Source organism: Trifolium pratense, linkage group LG5 (assembly GCF_020283565.1).
Source record: "Trifolium pratense cultivar HEN17-A07 linkage group LG5, ARS_RC_1.1, whole genome shotgun sequence".
NCBI classification, from domain to species: Eukaryota; Viridiplantae; Streptophyta; class Magnoliopsida; order Fabales; family Fabaceae; genus Trifolium; species Trifolium pratense.
Window position 1 is genome coordinate 39,068,619 of NC_060063.1, and position 19,138 is coordinate 39,087,756.

Consider the following 19,138-nt stretch of genomic DNA (forward strand, 5'->3'; position numbering starts at 1 on the left):
TGATGTGATATGCTTAGTGAGGGGGGTAAATCAAAATTCGTCAACATCACTGGGTAAAAGGACGCAATTTGAAGTTTTTTTTTTTGACAATCCACTCATTCATTAGATAAACAGAGAAGAGGAAAACAAAGACCAGTCCTTTAAAGGGGCATTCCCCGTCCAGGCACGAGATCCAAAGTCTTAACCGCTTGAGCAAGCTCATGAGCAGCACTATTACATAAACGATTCACAAAAACAACAGAACAGCCCTCAATACAAACAGCTAGCTCAAGACTATCTTTAATAAAAGGTTCAATACTGGCTATATCTAAAATACCATTAAAGCAGTTAACAACAACAGATGCCTAATTCGAACACAACATTACTAAGATGACGGTTCCTAACAACTTGCATTCCCCACCTTAAACCCAAAGTTTCAGCCAAGAGCGGTTCAGCAACCACCTTCGATTTTTCCATCGCTGCATAAATTAACTCTTTGTTATGGTTACGAATCACAATCCCCCACATGACTTTACCCAGATTATCACGCCCAGCATCAATATTCACCTTCAAAAAATTATGAGGAGCAGACCATTCCATGGGTGGACACAAACATCTCTCAGCATGAGTAACAGGATTGGCCATATTAACTTATTCAATGAGGGGTTAAAATGACATAATCTTGACATTATAGGGGGTAATCGAAAAAAAGTATTACAAGGGTAAATCAAAATTCGCTAGGGGTAAACACTATTTAACTCAAAATAAAAAGGATGAGATTTATGTTCATAAGGCTTTTGGATAAATTTGCTGTTAGGATTATATTGTAAGGCTTCAATTAAAGAAAATTAAAATTATGTAACTTTGATTACTTTCCCTATAGAAGGCTCTTGGCAGTGAAATGTCACTAATTCGCAGAGGTATATACATTGCTGAAAATTGCTTTTTAAGCCCCCATGTTGCTTTTAAATCCCCAAAAAATCCAAAAATACCCTTAATTTTGGTCTTAGTTTAGTTTGGTTTCTACAATTCGAAACACGCTAAATTTCATATTATAAGATCCGAACACGCTAAATTTCCTTTCCTAAATACGAAAGTAGTGTCCTATGGCTACCACACCAGTTCGAAAAAGACGGTTGAACCCTCCTGTTCAACCTTCCTCGCCCAATATGGCAGCAATAAGCTCTCGGCTACGGCGTCCACAAAACCCGCAAGAAGAGAGACAAAACCAGAAAATTGTATTATCATATCACAACTGTTTTTTGGAGAAGATTTTCATATAACTACTACTAACATATTTTCATGATAATATTGTTTATTACTGTGTGCAGAGATGATTTTATAAAAGAAATCATCATATCACTACTACTAGCATATTTATTTCCGCCTATTTATAAAGTTAGCATGTAGCTTATATATATACACAGATGGTTCATTATTATGTAAATATTTGAGTGAAGTTGTTCCCATAAGTATAACTTAGTTGGTAGGAAAATTGCATGTATTATATAGCAACCAGGTTTCGAACCCTGATACTCCCACTTATTCACTTTAAAAGTAATATTCTAGCCACTAGATTACGTTAAAACAAATACCTTTGAGTGAAGTTATTTTACTTTCATCACAGATTTAAATCTAAACAGAATTGTAAAATTTGTATCATAATTTTGTAAATTCAGTTTTTATACCCTAGTTTTTTTTATAAAAATAATCATAGAACTTATTACAATGCACTAGCAGTATACAAAAATTGTAGATGACATAATTTTTACATTTACAATTTATTACAATTCAATTTCAAGAATAAATAAATTTTTATTAGAAAACAATTGAAGTTGGAATTCAATCAAAGTTTCTTGTCTTGCCCTGAAATCTTAACTGACGGCAGCTATTTCAGAGCCAGAGGGCATCTGAACAGCAACAACATCATAGCAGCGGTTGCAAAGGGTAGGGTGGTCTGAAAATGAACCAACTTGGTGTGAATAATGCCAACATCTTTCACACTTAGAACCACTAGCACGAGATATACCAATCCACACTTTACTGTTCCCTTGAATAAGGCATTCACCGCTGTACGGTATATTTGCAACTTGTTCATCTTCCAATGAAGGAAGAATCTCAGCCTGAGTATTGCCAATAAAACATGTAAAAACAATTATGGCATTCAAACTTCAATTTTTATTAGCTTTTAGTCACCAAAAAGTATTGTAGTTTTAGACGTACCTGAGACGTTATAAATAACCGATTCAATGTATCGGCATCGATTTCGCTTGTACATAGTTCAGATAATTTGGATGCCATGATTGTATCGGATGTATGAATGTGAACCTTAGCATCTAAACTGGCACCAATTAATTTACCAGTTCGAGCTACCTCCAACACTTTATTCACCTCTGTTCTCAGCTGGCAAAAGGTGTATTCATTCATTTAGTAACAGATACATATATATAGGATGAGTCTTTACGACTCTACCAAACGAAGTTTTCAGGAAAGCTGATTTGACAGAAAATGTAAAGCAAAAATACTGCCTTTGAAAGAGATTATTGCATTTCATATTTCGATCACTTTTAAGTGTGGTTAGCAATTCACTTATTTCATCCTTTTGTAATGTTCAATGAAAAATTGATGCTATTGCTAGGTTTTTTTATTACTTTAATAAATTATCTGCTACGAAACCAAGAAAGTAGGTTGTTTAATATTCGAGTTGAAAATTTGAGCTTATAACTCTTTCATGAATGAGAGTGTGTACCTCGAGAATCTTTTCCCAGAATTCAATTTCTTCAACAGGTAGAGTAAGCCATCTTTCATTCAAAGTTGGCCATCTTGATTCAAATACATATTCAGCAAAGGAACCATATTCGGTTGTATACTGAAATGGAAGATTCTGCCACACATCCTCAGCTAAATGGGGCAATATTGGTGCTATTACCCTCACAATAGAAAGGAGATGAGCAGCAAGAACTGTTTGGCAACTTCTCCTTGTATAACTTGTCGATCCACTGTGAAAAATCGGCATAAAGAGATGATTTTATGAGACCAAATATGAACACATATAAATGCTGAGTTGTGCTTATCAAAACCTAAATATCTGTCTATAATTGTATTTGCAAATGCACCATGGAGGGTATAAGTGATACAGCAAGAGAGAAACATACCCAACATATAGTCGATCTTTGGCAACATCAAAATAGAAATTTGAAAGGTCCACTATGACAAACCTCTGTAAAGTCTGAGAAAGGGGAAAAACACACACTGTAATTGTTTTGTATATCAAACAATTAGATGAGAAATTTCAGCCAAAAGAAAACATAATTCAAATTTTTACATGAAGATAAAAACTTTAGGGATGAATCCTATGCCATAGATAACCCACTTTTAGCCCAAAAATCATTTTCAATTCTACTAAAACAAAAAACAATCAAACAGATGCGCATTTGCGCCCTTTAACAAAGCTAGATAGATCCATGAATATCTGCCATGAACATTCTCACACACACGCGCATTAATATTGGCATATAAACATATTCTGTATATATAGAACGTTTCTCTAGGAGCTAAAACAACATACCTGAAATATTTTGAAAAACTGGTAACTTTCATAATTCCCTTGAACGTTTTTTACAACATTCTCAAGCTGAAATAGTGCATGCCTATCAATCCTCGGAAGTTCGTCGTAGTTAACAGTGTAATCTGTCTGTCAACAAAATAATGACATATTTAGAAGTATGGAAAAGTGGATAACAGTGTGTGCTGACAGACATACATAGATGGCCAATATTTTAAAATAGGCAGTAATTCCGAGCAAAATAAAAAGGATTTAATTCAGCTTCAGTACTTGAACTTACTTTCCAGTCATGGAGATTTGCCAAGAGGTATCTCAAAGTTCCCCGTAACTTCCGGTAAATTTCAGATATTTGACGAAGAATTTGAGGGCCAATCATCACATCACCGGTATAATCTACACTCGAAACCCAAAGACGTAGGACATCAGCTCCATATGCAGGTGCTTCCTGAGACAAAACAATTTTGATAAAGTGAAATTATAGGGTTTGGTACATTTCCAAAGAAAATATTTTATATTTTAAACAATAAATTTATGTAACTTACCTTCTGATTTTTTCCTCCTTCAATCACACTACGTGGATCCACAACATTACCCAATGACTTGCTCATCTTTAAGCCTTTCTCATCCAATACAAATCCATGAGTTAAAACAGCAGAATATGGAGCCTTTCCTGTATTTGATAAAATGACAGAATTAGTGTCCAACTAGCATAAACATCATATTTGAAAACATTCCCACCCAAACAGCACTGTAGTTAGAAATTCATCGACAGGATTACAATTAGGCATAAATTATTTAAGTTGTCTGATTATTCTTAAACCTTTATGTTTCTAATATTTTTCTTGATTGATATTTATAAAAAGGTTTATTAAGTTAAAAAGAAGCTAAGAAACACATCATATTTTACAATAAACAAATATTTAAATTTTTTTTTTTGAAGAAGTTAAATTAGCCCACCCAAAGTGGCACACCTGAGAGAATCGAACCTGAGACCTTAAGGATTAGCACACTCCCAGGTCCCAAGCCAATACCACCAGACACAAATATTTTAAATTTTAATAATTGTTTGAAGGAGAAATTCAACATACAAACCCAAGTCAGTTACCCCCCATTGCATTTTACCCCAATTTCAAAAGTTTTGCGTAAACGTCAATTTATAACAGAATGGGAATAAACTTCTACGATGGTATACACTCTGAATTTTGTTAGCTAGTTAGCCAAGAGGCAACTAGTCATAGGTCGCTATACTGCTCCAACTAACACCCTATAACCAGACATTCAAACATGGTGAAAATAACAAGGTTGATTGGTTGTATAATTTATCAAGGCAAGATAATGGCAATATATGCACTAAATAACTTGTGCGGGTCTTTCGAGCATCCAATATTTTCATCTGAAAATATACGGCAAAGGTAAACCAGGATGATTTATTTATGCAAATTAAGCAATGTGGGCAATGTTACAGCCTATTCCTTGTCTTTTCTTGTTAAGGTTTTAACATTGAGAATGTGATAAATCCATGTTATAAAATAATATAAATAAAAAGCATTTTCCTTGCTAATTTGAGGAACAAAGTGGTTTTGATTGTATGAAAGATAATCATGATAGTGGAAATGTCAAAAAATCCATTACCTGTTGTGGCTATACTAGTTAGCAATGAACTCTGAAACCACCCTCGATGCTGATCTGTTCCTTCAAGATACAAGTCTGCTGGAAAGCCAAGGGTATCTCTTTTTCTCAAGACTGCAGCCCAGGAGGAGCCTGGAGTAAAAATAACCAGCCACGAAATGCCAAATTCAACGAAAGTAAGCAATGAAATAAAATTACAGGCAACTATATGCCAGCAGGATTAGCTTAGACATCTGGGGGTTAGGGGTATAGCTAAGGTCCTAGGGTCGGCTGTTCAGGCCAACGAGGTTCAAAGAGTAATGATAGAAAGGGATATTACCCATGCATTATGCAATTATGGGCATGAACTGGAAAAAGATTCCAATTGTAATAAATGAGTGTAATGTTTGGCTGAGGAGCTTTTGCAACCATGTATGAATGAAAATTAAAAAGTACTGGCACCAGAATACTATTGTACCTGAATCAAACCATACGTCCATTGTATCAGTTCCCTTTTCATATTCAGCTGCTTTATCACGATAATTAGCTGGCAGTAGTTCCTCTACTTTCATGTACCACCATGCATCACTACCCTTTTGGGCTATAATAGCTGACAGTCTCAGAAAGAAAAGCAAAAGATCAATATTAGGATGCGTTGATTTTCTAGGACCAACATGATTTAAAAGGGCATAAGCAATTAATACACTTTGCTATATATTTATTGACCATAAAAAAGTAATTCTACCAACAACAACCAAGCCTTATCCCACTAAATGGGGTCGACTACATGATTAAATGACGCCATAATGTTCTATCATATACCATATTTCTATCCAAACCAAAAAGGAAATTGAGATAGTACATAATCATAAATTGAGTTCTACGAAATGAAAGAACATGAAGTTGCTATTTTTTCACTTACAATTTATATGACCAATTGTCTCTTCATTCATAAGAGGTTCTCTAGTCTGCAGATGATAAAAAACTGGAATGGGCACACCCCATGTCCTTTGTCGTGATATGCACCAATCAGAGCGGCTGGAGGTCATTGCTGAGATTCTGTTTTCTCCCTAAGCAGTTCACAAATATAGGCAAAAGGCAGCACCGAAAATGATGAGTCACACATCTCTAAGAGAATAAAAATTTACAAATAAACAAAATAATGTAGCAATTTTTTTTAAATGCAATACCTGAGGTGGAACCCAATTTACACGGCCAATAGCATCCATAGCAGCTTCGCGAAATCCCTCAACCGATGCAAACCATTGCTCTGTTGCTCTAAATATTGTTGGTTTTTTCGTCCGCCAATCATACGGATACTTGTGTTCTAAATCAGAAAAAAGAGGAGACCCATGATGATGAATCAATGTATAATTTTTTATAGGTTCAACATTAAGAGAATTGCATAATGAGACCGAAATAACTTACGGTATGATTCTTCCATGACGAGTGACAAATTTTCATCCAAAAATTTCACAACAGCAGTGTTACCTTCAGCAAGAACATCAAGCCCACTAAACTGCCCAGCTTCTTCGGTGAATATTCCATTATCATCTACTGGAGATAGAATGGGTAGCCCATATTTCTGACCAGTCACATAATCTTCTTGACCGTGTCCAGGAGCTGTATGGACCAGTCCTGTTCCTGTTTCTGTTGTAATATAATCTCCACCAACTACGACTGGGCATTCCCTATTATCTACTGGATGGATGTATCTGAGACCATAATAATTAACTATATCCTTAGTTTGAAAATTTCTGATCTACCATAGATAGTAACTAGATTTTTAAACACATTTACTGAAATAAATAGCACTGGCAAAATAAAAAAGAAAGCAAATGTTCATTTCGGTACTGCCAATAACCTGTAGTTTTCCAAATCAGAACCCAACAGTTTTCTCTTGACAACAAGTTTCACACCCCATTTTGCCTCTAACGTTGGCACAAGTTCTGAAGCTACAATAAGAAATAACTTTTTCTCATCCTTCAAAACAATGCCAAGCCTTTTCTTTTTAGTTTCACCGGAGGAAGAGGCATGTTCATTCACCGATTCTACTTCAACAACATCATATTCAAGCTTGGCATTTACTGCAACAGCTGAGCACAAAACAGTAGAAAGAGATGAAGAGAAAGGAGTGACATATATAAATTAAAACATTTAAATGACTGAAGAGATTGACTATTGATTGATACAATGTGTGCCAGCAATGACACTACAATACTCTTATCCAAAATGCAGATATGATGATATCTTTGAAGGAAAAAAATATGCACGTAAACAGTATCAATCTCTTCTTTGTTTCAACCATGCCTTGAATCTACTTCAGCAAAATCTTACTGTAAATAAAAAGGTATATATTCACGTACCAGATACGTAAGGAGACTGTTAGGGAGTGTTAAAAATCAGTGTGTTTTTATTATTCCTTGACTTTACATCATCCCAGGCTGTTTGTTAGTATTCCTAGTCATTACAACTTCCTAGACATTTAATGTAATTATTGCAGCTTCATTATAAATAGAAGTTGTGTGATCTTCTTTTAGACACAGAGTTTTACATATTTTACAGGGAGCAAGAAGCCTAAGGCACGTTATCAAACGTGTATTATAGAAAGAAAGCATAGGGAGCAGGGGAATGGAAGTTTGTAAGAGGGTTTGAATACAAATTAGAGGGGAAGAGGAGAGCACAGTGTGTTTGTAACCAGTCATAACTTTTTTTAAGAGAAACCTGTTGTAACTTGTAACAGTTGTGAAGAGAAATTCCCTTGGTAGAGCTAATAAACTATGAACTTATTTGTTTTTCCTTTTCTGTTCTTGTACCACTGTTCTTTATTCATAGTGATCAATAAGAATCTATCAGTTGGTCCCACTTGATGGATCCTTGAGAGATAGCTAATGTAATCGAAAGATGGAGATGCAAGTGCAGGGTTTAGAGCCTTCAATCGAATTTCTCAAGATGGTCATGGAGTGCCCGGCACAGCTTGTTATCCTCTGCGACAATGTGCTTACAACCGGAGACACCAAACAACTGATTGCCCGGTAGATGAAGTGGCAAAACATCGGGTGGTCAGACTGGAAGTAATGAGGAAAAAACAGATGAAACCTGGTTCTTGTCCAAAGGGGAGATCAAATGCAAGGAAGGTGAGCCTTCAAAAGAATCTAAGGGGAACATAATCTGGTCCAAGAAAGTCAAATTACCGGTTTTTGAGGGGGCAGACCATTTGGGTGGATTACTAGGGCGGGAAACTGCTTTGAAGTACAACACATTCGCGCTTCAGAAAAGTTGAAGTCGGTGTTTATTACCATTGAAAGTATGGTGGGGCATTGGTTTGGTGTTTGGCGCCAAAAGAACCAAGACTCAACCTGGGAAATGCTTTCCAACGCCTTGATTTGAAGATTTCGGGAGAGCAATGGCAGCAATATATTGGAAAGGTGCCCTAGGCTTTGATTGAGAGTTGGTTTTGGATGGGAAGTGAAGGGAGGGCTTATTTTTCTTTTTTAAATTAAGAACACTATAAAATGTTTTTTTAAAATGATCTAAGTGTGATTGAAGTATTATGTGATCATTTATCATGTTCTTTTTTCAATTATTTCAAAAAATATTTTAGTGGTTTTAATATAAAATGAAAAATAAGTCCTCCCCTCACTTCTCCTCCAAAAACCAACTCACAAACAAAGCCTTAAGGAAGAAGGCTCCATCCAGATTATGTTTATGTTGACAGATTTGAAATCTTGGTGGCTAAGTGGGGGAGATTTCAGAGGAACATGTATTAGGGGCCTCCTGGCCCCTAACAGATAGGAGTACAAACAAAACTAGTGGTACAAAACAATCTGTGCTACCTATAGCAGATTAAGTAGAAAGCTGAACCTCCATATCTAGTGTACCTTTTTACACGAATAAAGAACCGTAAATACAGAACTCAAGACATCTCTGTTTATCGCAGAAATTCATGGAAGGACAAGTAAAGGACATAGAAATTGAGACCATTGTGACTAGCAAAAGAAACAAGAAAGATATTTTTAACTCAAGCCAAAATGGAAAATGCAACAAATGAAAAACCAACCTGCATTGGCAGGAATAGTCCATGGAGTGGTGGTCCAAATGGCCAAACACAAATTTGGGAATTCTTGTAGAAGATCACTCGGCATTACAGGAGCACTTGCAACTCTGAAAATGGCATATATGCTTTTTGAAACATGACCTTCAGGGTACTACACATAAACCAATTAGGCAGTAAATAAATACTCAAACATCCAATAAATCAGGTTTTAGAAATATTTAAAGTTAATCATTTATGTATTGAGAGAGGAAAAACAATACTCAGAATGATAATTATATACTGTTACAAACAACAAGGCATTGACCCCTATTTATAATAGTGCCAAGCTCTTAATCCTAATTAAATAAGGAAACAAATTTCTGATATATAATGTAGAAAACCAATCTTGAGAGGTTATTTAGATTATCATAAATTAAGCTAAGAAACAATCAAGATATTATAAAATATTTTCTATCTATTGTAACACGAGAGAAGATTGCAAGAATTCACATGCACAGAATCACACAAAACTTGTGTGTGCAAGCTTAGGTGGCCACAAAGGTAAGGCAAGAATTGTACGCCTTCCGCTCACACTATACAACACCAGGTTGAATAGTACACTAACACTAGACAACAGGTTCAACATGATGATACATCAATTTACCTCCAACTCAGCTTCAGCAAGTGCTGTCCGTGACGAGGGACTCCAGTGAACAGGTTTCCTCCCTCGGTAGATATAACCTTTCAAAGCCATCTGGCCAAATACTTCGATCTAGAAAAGCATATATGAGGCAAGTTATGAGGACTATATAATAACTAGTATGATTTAGAGTCATGTGCAAATAAAAAATTTCATTACTAAAGCAGTCTGCACAATCTAACTAGGTCTTGACAGAATTGAGGTCCTTTCTCAAAGCAAAATAATCTAAATTGTGAAAGTAAATCCCTAAACTCTAATATCTATAATACAGCATGAGTAGGAGGACATCTAAAGTTCTGAATTCTGTGTCCGGTTAATAAATCCATAAGAGTAAACGAGAAAGGCTGTACCAGCTACCTGGGCAGCTTCATATTCCGGATCTAGAGTAAGATAGGGATTATTCCAGTCGGCCCATACTCCAAAGCGCTGCAGACATTTATTAACATGTTAAGATACATTTAACCAAAAAATAAAAAACATGTATAAGGTTGAAACCCAACAATCGAAATTGTGTTGTAAACTGTAAGAAAACTGTAAAAGTCCTGAAACTAGTGCAATAATACATATAATTCATAGAGCAAAAGTGCAAACAAAGAAGGGACCTTAAAAGATGACATCTGATTTTTAACAGTGTCTTTGGCAAATTTAGCAGCCTTTGCTCTTAATTTCAATGGTGTAAGATTGTTTCTAGCCTCCTTATCCAGTGACTGCAAAACTGAAATGATTCAACAACCATATTGCTCAGAGAATGTAATAGATACAAGCTGAAATGCAATATACGTGTGAAGTTGTAGTTTAACCAAATGAAATAAAAGGGAGCAGAAACTGCAGAGCATAAGGGAAGTTGAGAATTTTCAATTTTCGACATTGTATCATTTGCGTCTATTCAAAACAGAATAAATCCCTCTCTATATGGAAGCATCATCACAATACTGTTATTAAACAGAACCACAAAATAGAGCCAGCCATCATCACAATGCTAATAAGAAAAATAACTCTTGCCTTTTAATTCAATTGGTAGGCCATGACAATCCCATCCAGGCACAAAATGAACTTTATAGTTTTGAAGGAGCTGCCCACAAAAATAAATAAATAATAGAGTTATCAGCAATGGAAGTGCATTAGCATAAAAAATATATCATTAGAGCACGCATGATGTGCCAAATGCCAACAGACTTAAAACAAAAATACGTGTTGTATCAAATGTTATAGCAATAAACTGAAAATCTATGTTCAAAGGAAGGAAAAGATACCTTATAACGATTTATAATATCCTTCAAAATTTTATTTAACGCATGGCCAATGTGAAGATCACCATTGGCATAAGGAGGGCCATCATGAAGAATGAAATTACCCTGACCAAGTCATTGAAGCATATTAGTTAACTCCTAATAATTACCAGGGGAAGGAAATATAAGGGGAAGACCAGAGCTTACTCTGCTATTTTTGTCAGCTACTCTTTTAAATACTTGATTATCATCCCATATTTTCTGAATTTCAGGCTCCCTTACCGAAGAATTTGCTCTCATACCAAATGCTGTCTTGGGAAGATCAACTGTGTGCTTGTATTTACCCTCATCTTGCTTGATTCCTAAAGTTAAGGCATGTTATGTAACGAACCATGGAAATGCATATTTACTCTCTTACTTAAATTAACATAATAAGAAATGATGTGTTTAAAAAACTTATATATGTGGAATAGCAAATACACTACCTTCGGCAGCTTTTTTTCCAGCCATAACAGGCCCCCTTGATCTTCGCTTTGAAGAACAGACATTATCCTTTGAATGAGTACAATAGTTTGAAAACTTTGAGAGCGGTACTACTTTAGCTGATGAGATTCCTCGGGAATAATATGAACCAATGGAATTCGTTCTCATGAAGGATAAACAAGCATTTCTTGACAGCACCTGAATACATTAAAACAACAACTATCAAGCTTTTCGGTTACATATATCAGTCATTCAATGCAATATAGTCTTTTTCATCACACTTAAAAGCTTTATTGAAAATGCTAAGTTAAAAAACGTTCCCAACAAGATTAGAACAATGCATACACAATCAAAAGTAGCTTTAATTATTTTAAAATTTATTAGGCCCATTTGAATTGAGAAAACATTTTCTTTATACATTTCCGGTTTACATTTTAGTTCCAAAATTGCCTCATTATTTTTACTTTATTTCCTGTTCTCAAATATTATTACTATAAATATAAAAAACAAGAGGAAATATAGTGAAAATAAAGCCTTGTTTACTTTGTGAAAACATTTTGTATTTCTGTTTTCTAAAATTTGAGTTAATTTTACTTGTTAACTAGGCTTTTGTTTGCGAGTTCGTTTTTGTAGGGTTTTGAAACGGATGGTTTTGGAAGGTTAAGTCTATATTTTTTATATATAGTTAATAGTTTAAAATAATTGAAAGAAGAACATGATAATGATTATATAATACTTCAATCACACTTAAATCATTTTAAAAAACATTGTATAGTGTTCTTAATTATAAAAAAGAAAAATAAATCTTTCCCTCCCCTCCAAAAACTAACTCGCAAACAAAGCCTAGGAGAAAAGAGACTATTGAAGTAAATAATTGTCTATATTTCCACATACAATAAAAATGCCAATAAAAATGCATAATCTTTAGTTAACATCTATTCTCTCTATCACAATGATTCACTTCAAGAGTCTCTCACCATTTTATTAGCAAGTTAAAATAAACAACACATATTTTAAAAAATGAAAAAAAAAAAAGAAAAAAAAATAATAATTGGGTTCAGTTTTGCAATAAAAAATAAAAACAGAAAACAAACTCTTACATTTTTATGGACAAACAGAAATACCAAGGATAAAATTTTATAAACAGAATATAGCAAATAAAACTTACTGTAACTAAAAACCACAACAACAAGGTGAATAAAAAACAATTTTCTGTGTGACAATTTATCGAACACATAATCTGCAACAACCCAAAAGTTCACACAGCATTTTTCTAACAAATATCAAAGTGACCCATTATGAGAAAAAGTGTTAACTAATCGAATTCAGAGAAAATAGCTCAAATTTGAATAGAATTATTGATAGAATGGAATAGCATGGTTTGAATAGAAAAGAATATATAGATAGCATACATACCCTGTAAGAAGAGGTTTGCTTGAAGAGAGTGAAAGTGGTTTCCATTTGAGTGATGACAATTGAGAGGTCAAAAACGGCATCAACATCTCATTGCTGCTTCACTTCACAAACCTCAACCCAACCTGTCTGTGTGCGAGGGAAACATATAACATCGCATATGGATAAATCGAACTCTCATTTTATTTTATTTTATTTTGACACATTTTATTTTTATTTATTATTTTTGTCTTTTATTCGAATTTGTCAACAAAAAAAAAAATTATTTGATTTATTATTTTTTGAAAAAATAATTTATGATTTTTTTTAACTAACCTACAGTGGGAAAGCGGACCGAAAACCTTTTTAAGTATTTTTTTTGACAATAACAAAATGATATTCATTCATTCAAATTGATAGATTACATCAAATACAATCACATAATCAACATCGCTAAAAACATAAAGGATGAATCTGGGAACAAAACTCACAACATCCGAGTTAATAGCATACAACGACAAAATGCCTACAACAAATAATATGATAAAGTTAAAGTCACTGAAGTATCCATGCCTCCGGATCTGCAACGTTGAAGCCCAAATCATTGGTTGAATCTGTAATTGACTGAAGCCGATCTTTTCAATAGAAATCAAATGAACACCGCAACAATACGGGACAACAAAAACGTCGCACAAGACGACGAACAACACAACGTCGCACTCAGACGGCGAAATCACAAAAAAGAAAACACAAAAGAAAAACTTGATCAATGTGAAGATCACTTATTTAAATAAAAAAGAAAAGGAAAAACAATCATGAGGGGTGATTTTGGGTCAAAAATTGACCCTAAAACCACCCCTCCTTGGTAGATCAAGAGAAAAAAAAACTAGGTTAAGGTGGGGGCGGCGATTATGAAGAAAAAAAGAGAATCAACAAGATATCTTGACACGCGGGTTTTAACGACGTGGTTCTCATTCCAATGGGTGCCGATAAGGTTTTTGTGCGTAGCTCAGAGGGGGCCGATGTAATGTCAACGGTTCTTAACGCCAAGGAGTTCTTTCAACTAGTATTCTCGAATTGGACGCGATGGGAAAAGGATGTGGAGCCTTACCGAAGAGGTGCTTGGGTTCGACTGTACGGGATCCCACTTAAAGCCTGGAATGAACAATTTTTCAAGCTTTGTGTGTTCGAATGTGGACGTTACCTTCGAACAGAAGGATGTTCTGTTGATAAGGATAGACTTGACTTTGCCCGGGTCCTGATTGCCACGACCGATTTGGACATCATCAACAGAGTTGAGTCCGTTTTAGTGGACGGTAATCGGGTGGAGGTTAAGATTGTCGAGGAGTGGGGGTACGCACTGGGAGAGGATATGTGCCTTCTCGAGGACGAGTTTGAATCGGAGGTGGCTCAATCCGTCTGTGTAGAGGGCCAAATTGATCCGGAAGCGCGTCGTAATGTTGACATGATGGTCAACCATTTCACAGATAGGCTGAGGGATGAGGGGTTTGATGATATTCAAGGTATGGATGTTGAAGAGCCATTAGTTGAGCCGGATGATGCCCTCTCTTCTGAAGGAAAGAATGAAGTGGAGGCGGAGCGGGGACCCGAGATCCTAAGACCGGGTCCTCATGGAGCGTCTGGAAATCAGGGAGTTCATTCAAATCTAATCCCCTTACAGACGGCATCTCAGGTTCGTCATTCTATTCGGCCGCTTGGTAGTAAACGTACGAATTCTTGTCCTCCGACGGCGAAACGTTCAGTTATTTCAGGGCCTTGGAGTTTGGAATGGTTACACGACCAGAACCACGGGGAGGCAGGGGTGATCTTTTCAGCTTGTAAGAAGGGTATGAAGGGGAACCATCATGGGAAGAGACTTAATAAGATTGAGCAACAGGATCCTCGGAGGAGGAAAGTTGGGGGGTTGCTTCGTCACCCGATCCATAGCCTTAAAAAAGTTGCTAGGATGCCAAGTAAAGATCGTCGTGAGGTGCTAAAAGTCTTAAAGAAGAGTGTTCGTCGCCGCAGGGGCGGGGATGTTTTAAACAGGTCTTGTTCTGTGAGCCGCCAAGAATCCGGTGGAGGTTCTAATTCCTCGGGTTCTATTAACAATGATTGGAAAAACTGGGTGGCTGTTCAAGGTAATGAACAAATGACGATGGATGATGTGTGGGGGATAAGGAAAGCTATTGGGGTCAAGTTTAAAGGAGATAATGTGAACATGTTCAATATTCTCTCTCGGGCGGGAAAGGGTAAGAAGGAGATCTCAGGTCAGAGGTCGGGGGGGGGGAACCCGGCAAGGGAATGATTGCTAGTTTGTGTGTTTCATAATCTGTTTGTTGGGTGGGAGTGTTTTCTGATGAAGATAGTTTCTTGGAATATTAGAGGGCTGGGTGGTTTAGAAAAGAGGAAGGAAGTTCGAAAGTTGGTGGAGGATCTGAAACCTTTTATTTTCTGCATTCAGGAGACGAAGCTGCAAAACTGTGATGTTTTTCTTGGTTCGAATCTTTGGGGAAGTTCATCTCATGGGTTCTCTTATCGACCATCGTTAGGGGCGTCAGGGGGGCTTTTAACTTTATGGGACACTTCTGAGGTGGAGGTGTGGTCGACTGAAAGCATTGAGTCAGTTTTGTGGTGTCATGGTAGGTTCTCTAAGTCTGGAGAAGAGTTTTCTGTGGCAAATGTTTATGCGCCTTGTGATGATGGGGCCAAGCAAGTTTTGTGGGATTCCCTTTCGGTGAGGCTCCGATCGCTGGTGGGCAAGAGGGTGTGTGTTTGTGGAGATTTTAACGCGGTTAAACTTGTTGATGAAAGGCGTTCGTCTAGAGGTGGTCATCGTTCTTTGGATCATGTTCCTTTCGCTCGTTTCATTGAAGATAATACCCTTATTGATCTTCCAATAATAGGTCGTAAGTTTACTTGGTTTAAAGGGGATGGTTCTTCGATGAGTCGTCTTGATAGGTTCCTTCTTTCTGAGGAGTGGTGTTTGGCCTGGCCTAATTGTAGGCAGGTGGCTAGGTTGAGAGGGTTATCTGATCATTGCCCCCTGGTTTTGTCTGCGAATGAGGAAGATTGGGGCCCTCGCCCTTCGAGAATGCTTAAGTGTTGGAAGGATATTCCCGGCTATAACCAGTTTGTAAGAGATAAGTTGACTTCATTCCAGATTGATGGTTGGGGAGGATATGTGCTCAAGGAAAAACTTAAGATGATTAAGGCAGGACTAAAAGAGTGGCATAAGACTCATACTCAAAATCTTCCCGGTCGTATCGAGACCCTGAAAGGTAGGCTTTCGGTTCTTGATGAGAAGGGGGAGGAAGAAGATCTTTCTGAGGAGGAGTTGGTGGAACTTCATGGGGTCTCGTCTGATATTCACTCGTTGTCGAGGTTACACGCTAGCATCAGTTGACAACAATCTCGTTCGCTGTGGCTTAAGGAAGGTGATGCCAATTCGAAGTTTTTCCATTCGGTTTTAGCGGAGCGTCGTCGTAGGAATGTTATGTCCGTTATTAAGGTGAATGGGGTTAATATAGAGGGTGTGATCCCTATCAGACAGGCCGTGTTTTCACACTTTGAGTCGCACTTCAAGGCACCTAATGTGGAGAGGCCTAGGGTTGATGACCTTCAGTTTAAAAGGTTGACCCAGACGGAGAGTGCTGGTTTAACCAAACCTTTCACTGAAGCTGAGGTGAAGTCAGCTGTATGGGATTGCGACAGTTATAAAAGTCCTGGCCCTGACGGGATTAATTTTGGGTTTATTAAAGATTTCTGGGCTGAACTTCGGGGTGACATTATGCGATTTCTTGCTGATTTTCATCGTAATGGCAAGCTGACTAAGGGTGTAAATTCTACTTTCATTGCTTTGATCCCTAAAATTGATAGTCCCCAAGGGTTAAACGACTTTCGACCTATTTCGCTTGTCGGAAGCTTGTATAAAATTCTGGCGAAGGTTTTAGCGAATAGGTTGCGCATAGTGATAGGTAGTGTCATTTCCGAATCTCAGTCGGCGTTTGTGAAGGATAGACAAATCCTCGATGGTATACTTATTGCAAATGAGGTGGTGGATGAGGCGCGGAAGTTTAAGAAGGATCTAATGTTGTTTAAGGTAGATTTTGAGAAGGCTTATGATTCCGTGGACTTGGGCTATTTGGATGATGTAATGGGGAGAATGTCTTTTCCAGTCCTGTGGAGGAAGTGGATTCGAGAGTGTGTTTGTACGGCTTCGGCGTCTGTGTTAGTCAATGGTAGCCCGACTGATGAATTCCCTCTTCAGCGTGGGCTTAGGCAAGGTGATCCGCTATCCCCTTTTCTATTTTTACTGGCTGCTGAGGGACTGAATGTGCTTATGGAGGCGATGATAGCGAATAATTTGTTTACGGGATACAGTGTTGGTGAGCAGGGATCGATGACGGTTTCACACCTTCAGTTTGCAGATGACACTCTTTTGCTGGGGGTTAAAAGTTGGGCTAATGTTAGGGCTTTGCGAGCTGTCCTTGTGCTTTTTGAGACTATGTCGGGCTTGAAAGTTAACTTTCATAAAAGCATGTTGGTTGGGGTTAATATTCCTGATTCCTGGTTAGGCGAAGCTGCGTCTGTTCTGTGTTGTAGAGTGGGAAAGATTCCTTTCCTTTATCTGGGTCTTCAGATTGGGGGTGATCCGAGACGTTTGAGTTTCTGGGAACCGATGTTGTTTCGTATAAAGAATAGATTATCTGGGTGGAAGAGTCGTTTCTTGTCTTTTGGTGGTCGTCTGGTTCTGCTAAAGTCTGTCTTGACCTCTCTACCTGTCTACACTCTTTCCTTCTTCAAAGCTCCCTCAGGTACTATTTCCTCTATTGAATCTATTTTTATTAAATTCTTTTGGGGGGGTTGTGAGGATTCTAGGAAAATTTCTTGGGTTGATTGGAAATCTATTTGCTTAAGTAAGGAGAGTGGAGGTTTGGGGGTTAGGCGGTTGAGGGAGTTTAACCAGTCTCTTTTAGGGAAATGGTGTTGGAGGATGTTAGTGGACAGAGAGGGGTTGTGGTTTAGAGTGTTGGCAGCTCGTTATGGGATTGAGGGAGGTAGACTTCGAGATGAAGGCAGGAGAGGGTCGTCGTGGTGGAGGGAGATATCGCGTATTAGGGATGGAGGGAGTGAGATAGGGGGCAGGTGGTTTCAGGAGCAGGTTGTGAAGAGGGTGGGGGACGGGTCAGACACTTTTTTCTGGACCGATCCCTGGGTGGATGAGATTCCTTTGTGTCAGCGGTTTGGGCGCCTGTTTGAGTTGGCTGAGACCAAACTGCGTACGGTGGCAGAGATGTTTGCTTTAGGGTGGGGTGAGGGAGGCGAGGCGTGGGTGTGGCGGAGGCAGCTGAGGGCATGGGAGGAGGAGATGCTGAGGGAGTGTCAGTCTTTACTTCTTAACATTTTATTGCAGGCTCATTCTACTGATAGGTGGCAGTGGCGTCCTGATCCGGACACGGGTTACTCTGTTAGAGGAGCATATCAGCTTCTCACCTCACATATTTCGGTTACTATGGATGACGCGGATAACCTCATTTGGCATCCTCAGGTTCCTTTGAAGGTTTCCATCTTAGCTTGGCGTTTATTGCGTGACAGGTTGCCTACGAAAGTAAACCTGGTTACTCGAGGTGTTTTATCTTCTACAGCTCACTCATGCATTTTTGGATGTGGAGAGACCGAGTCAGCCCATCACTTATTCATCTCTTGCAGTACTGTTGGTTCTCTCTGGGATTTAGTGCGTTCGTGGATTGGTATTCCTTTGGTGGGTTTTACTACTTTGCGTGACCATTTTGTTCAGTTTGTATCTTCAGCAGGTGGCTCTCGCGCGCGTCGTTCATTTTTACAGCTCATTTGGCTTGCTTGCGTTTGGGTTGTATGGACGGAGCGAAACCATCGATTGTTCACAGGATCAGCAGATACACCCCATATTTTGTTGGACAAGATCAAGCTTTTCTCTTTTAGGTGGTTGAAGACGACGAGTGTTACGTTATCTTATAACTACCATAGCTGGTGGTCTAGTCCTATGATTTGTTTGGGCTTTGTATGATTGGTTTATGATTATGTTTCTATGACTCTTTGTAAACTTTTGTAGTCTATCTTGGCACGTCTTGTGCTGGGAAGGCTGATGTGGTAATATATCTCAT

The 19,138-nt window shown here is 37.8% G+C and overlaps 1 protein-coding gene and 1 pseudogene across 1 annotated transcript; both read right to left on the reverse strand.

Moving 5' to 3' along the window:
- Positions 1-102: 102 nt before the first annotated feature.
- Positions 103-659, reverse strand: LOC123887003 (annotated as a pseudogene).
- Positions 660-1,613: 954 nt separating this feature from the next.
- On the reverse strand, positions 1,614-13,212 carry LOC123887067 (isoleucine--tRNA ligase, chloroplastic/mitochondrial-like). Its single transcript, XM_045936340.1, has 22 exons — positions 13,017-13,212; positions 11,603-11,798; positions 11,325-11,479; positions 11,142-11,243; positions 10,891-10,960; positions 10,491-10,603; positions 10,246-10,314; positions 9,853-9,960; positions 9,213-9,360; positions 7,017-7,248; positions 6,581-6,867; positions 6,343-6,479; positions 6,075-6,222; positions 5,631-5,762; positions 5,177-5,305; positions 4,087-4,214; positions 3,825-3,989; positions 3,548-3,673; positions 3,135-3,208; positions 2,729-2,978; positions 2,203-2,382; positions 1,614-2,102 (listed from the first exon to the last, which is right to left on the reverse strand). The coding sequence occupies exons 1-22, from the start codon at positions 13,059-13,061 to the stop codon at positions 1,854-1,856; spliced, it is 3,243 nt and encodes a 1,080-aa protein (XP_045792296.1). The 5' UTR covers positions 13,062-13,212; the 3' UTR covers positions 1,614-1,853.
- Positions 13,213-19,138: the final 5,926 nt, after the last annotated feature.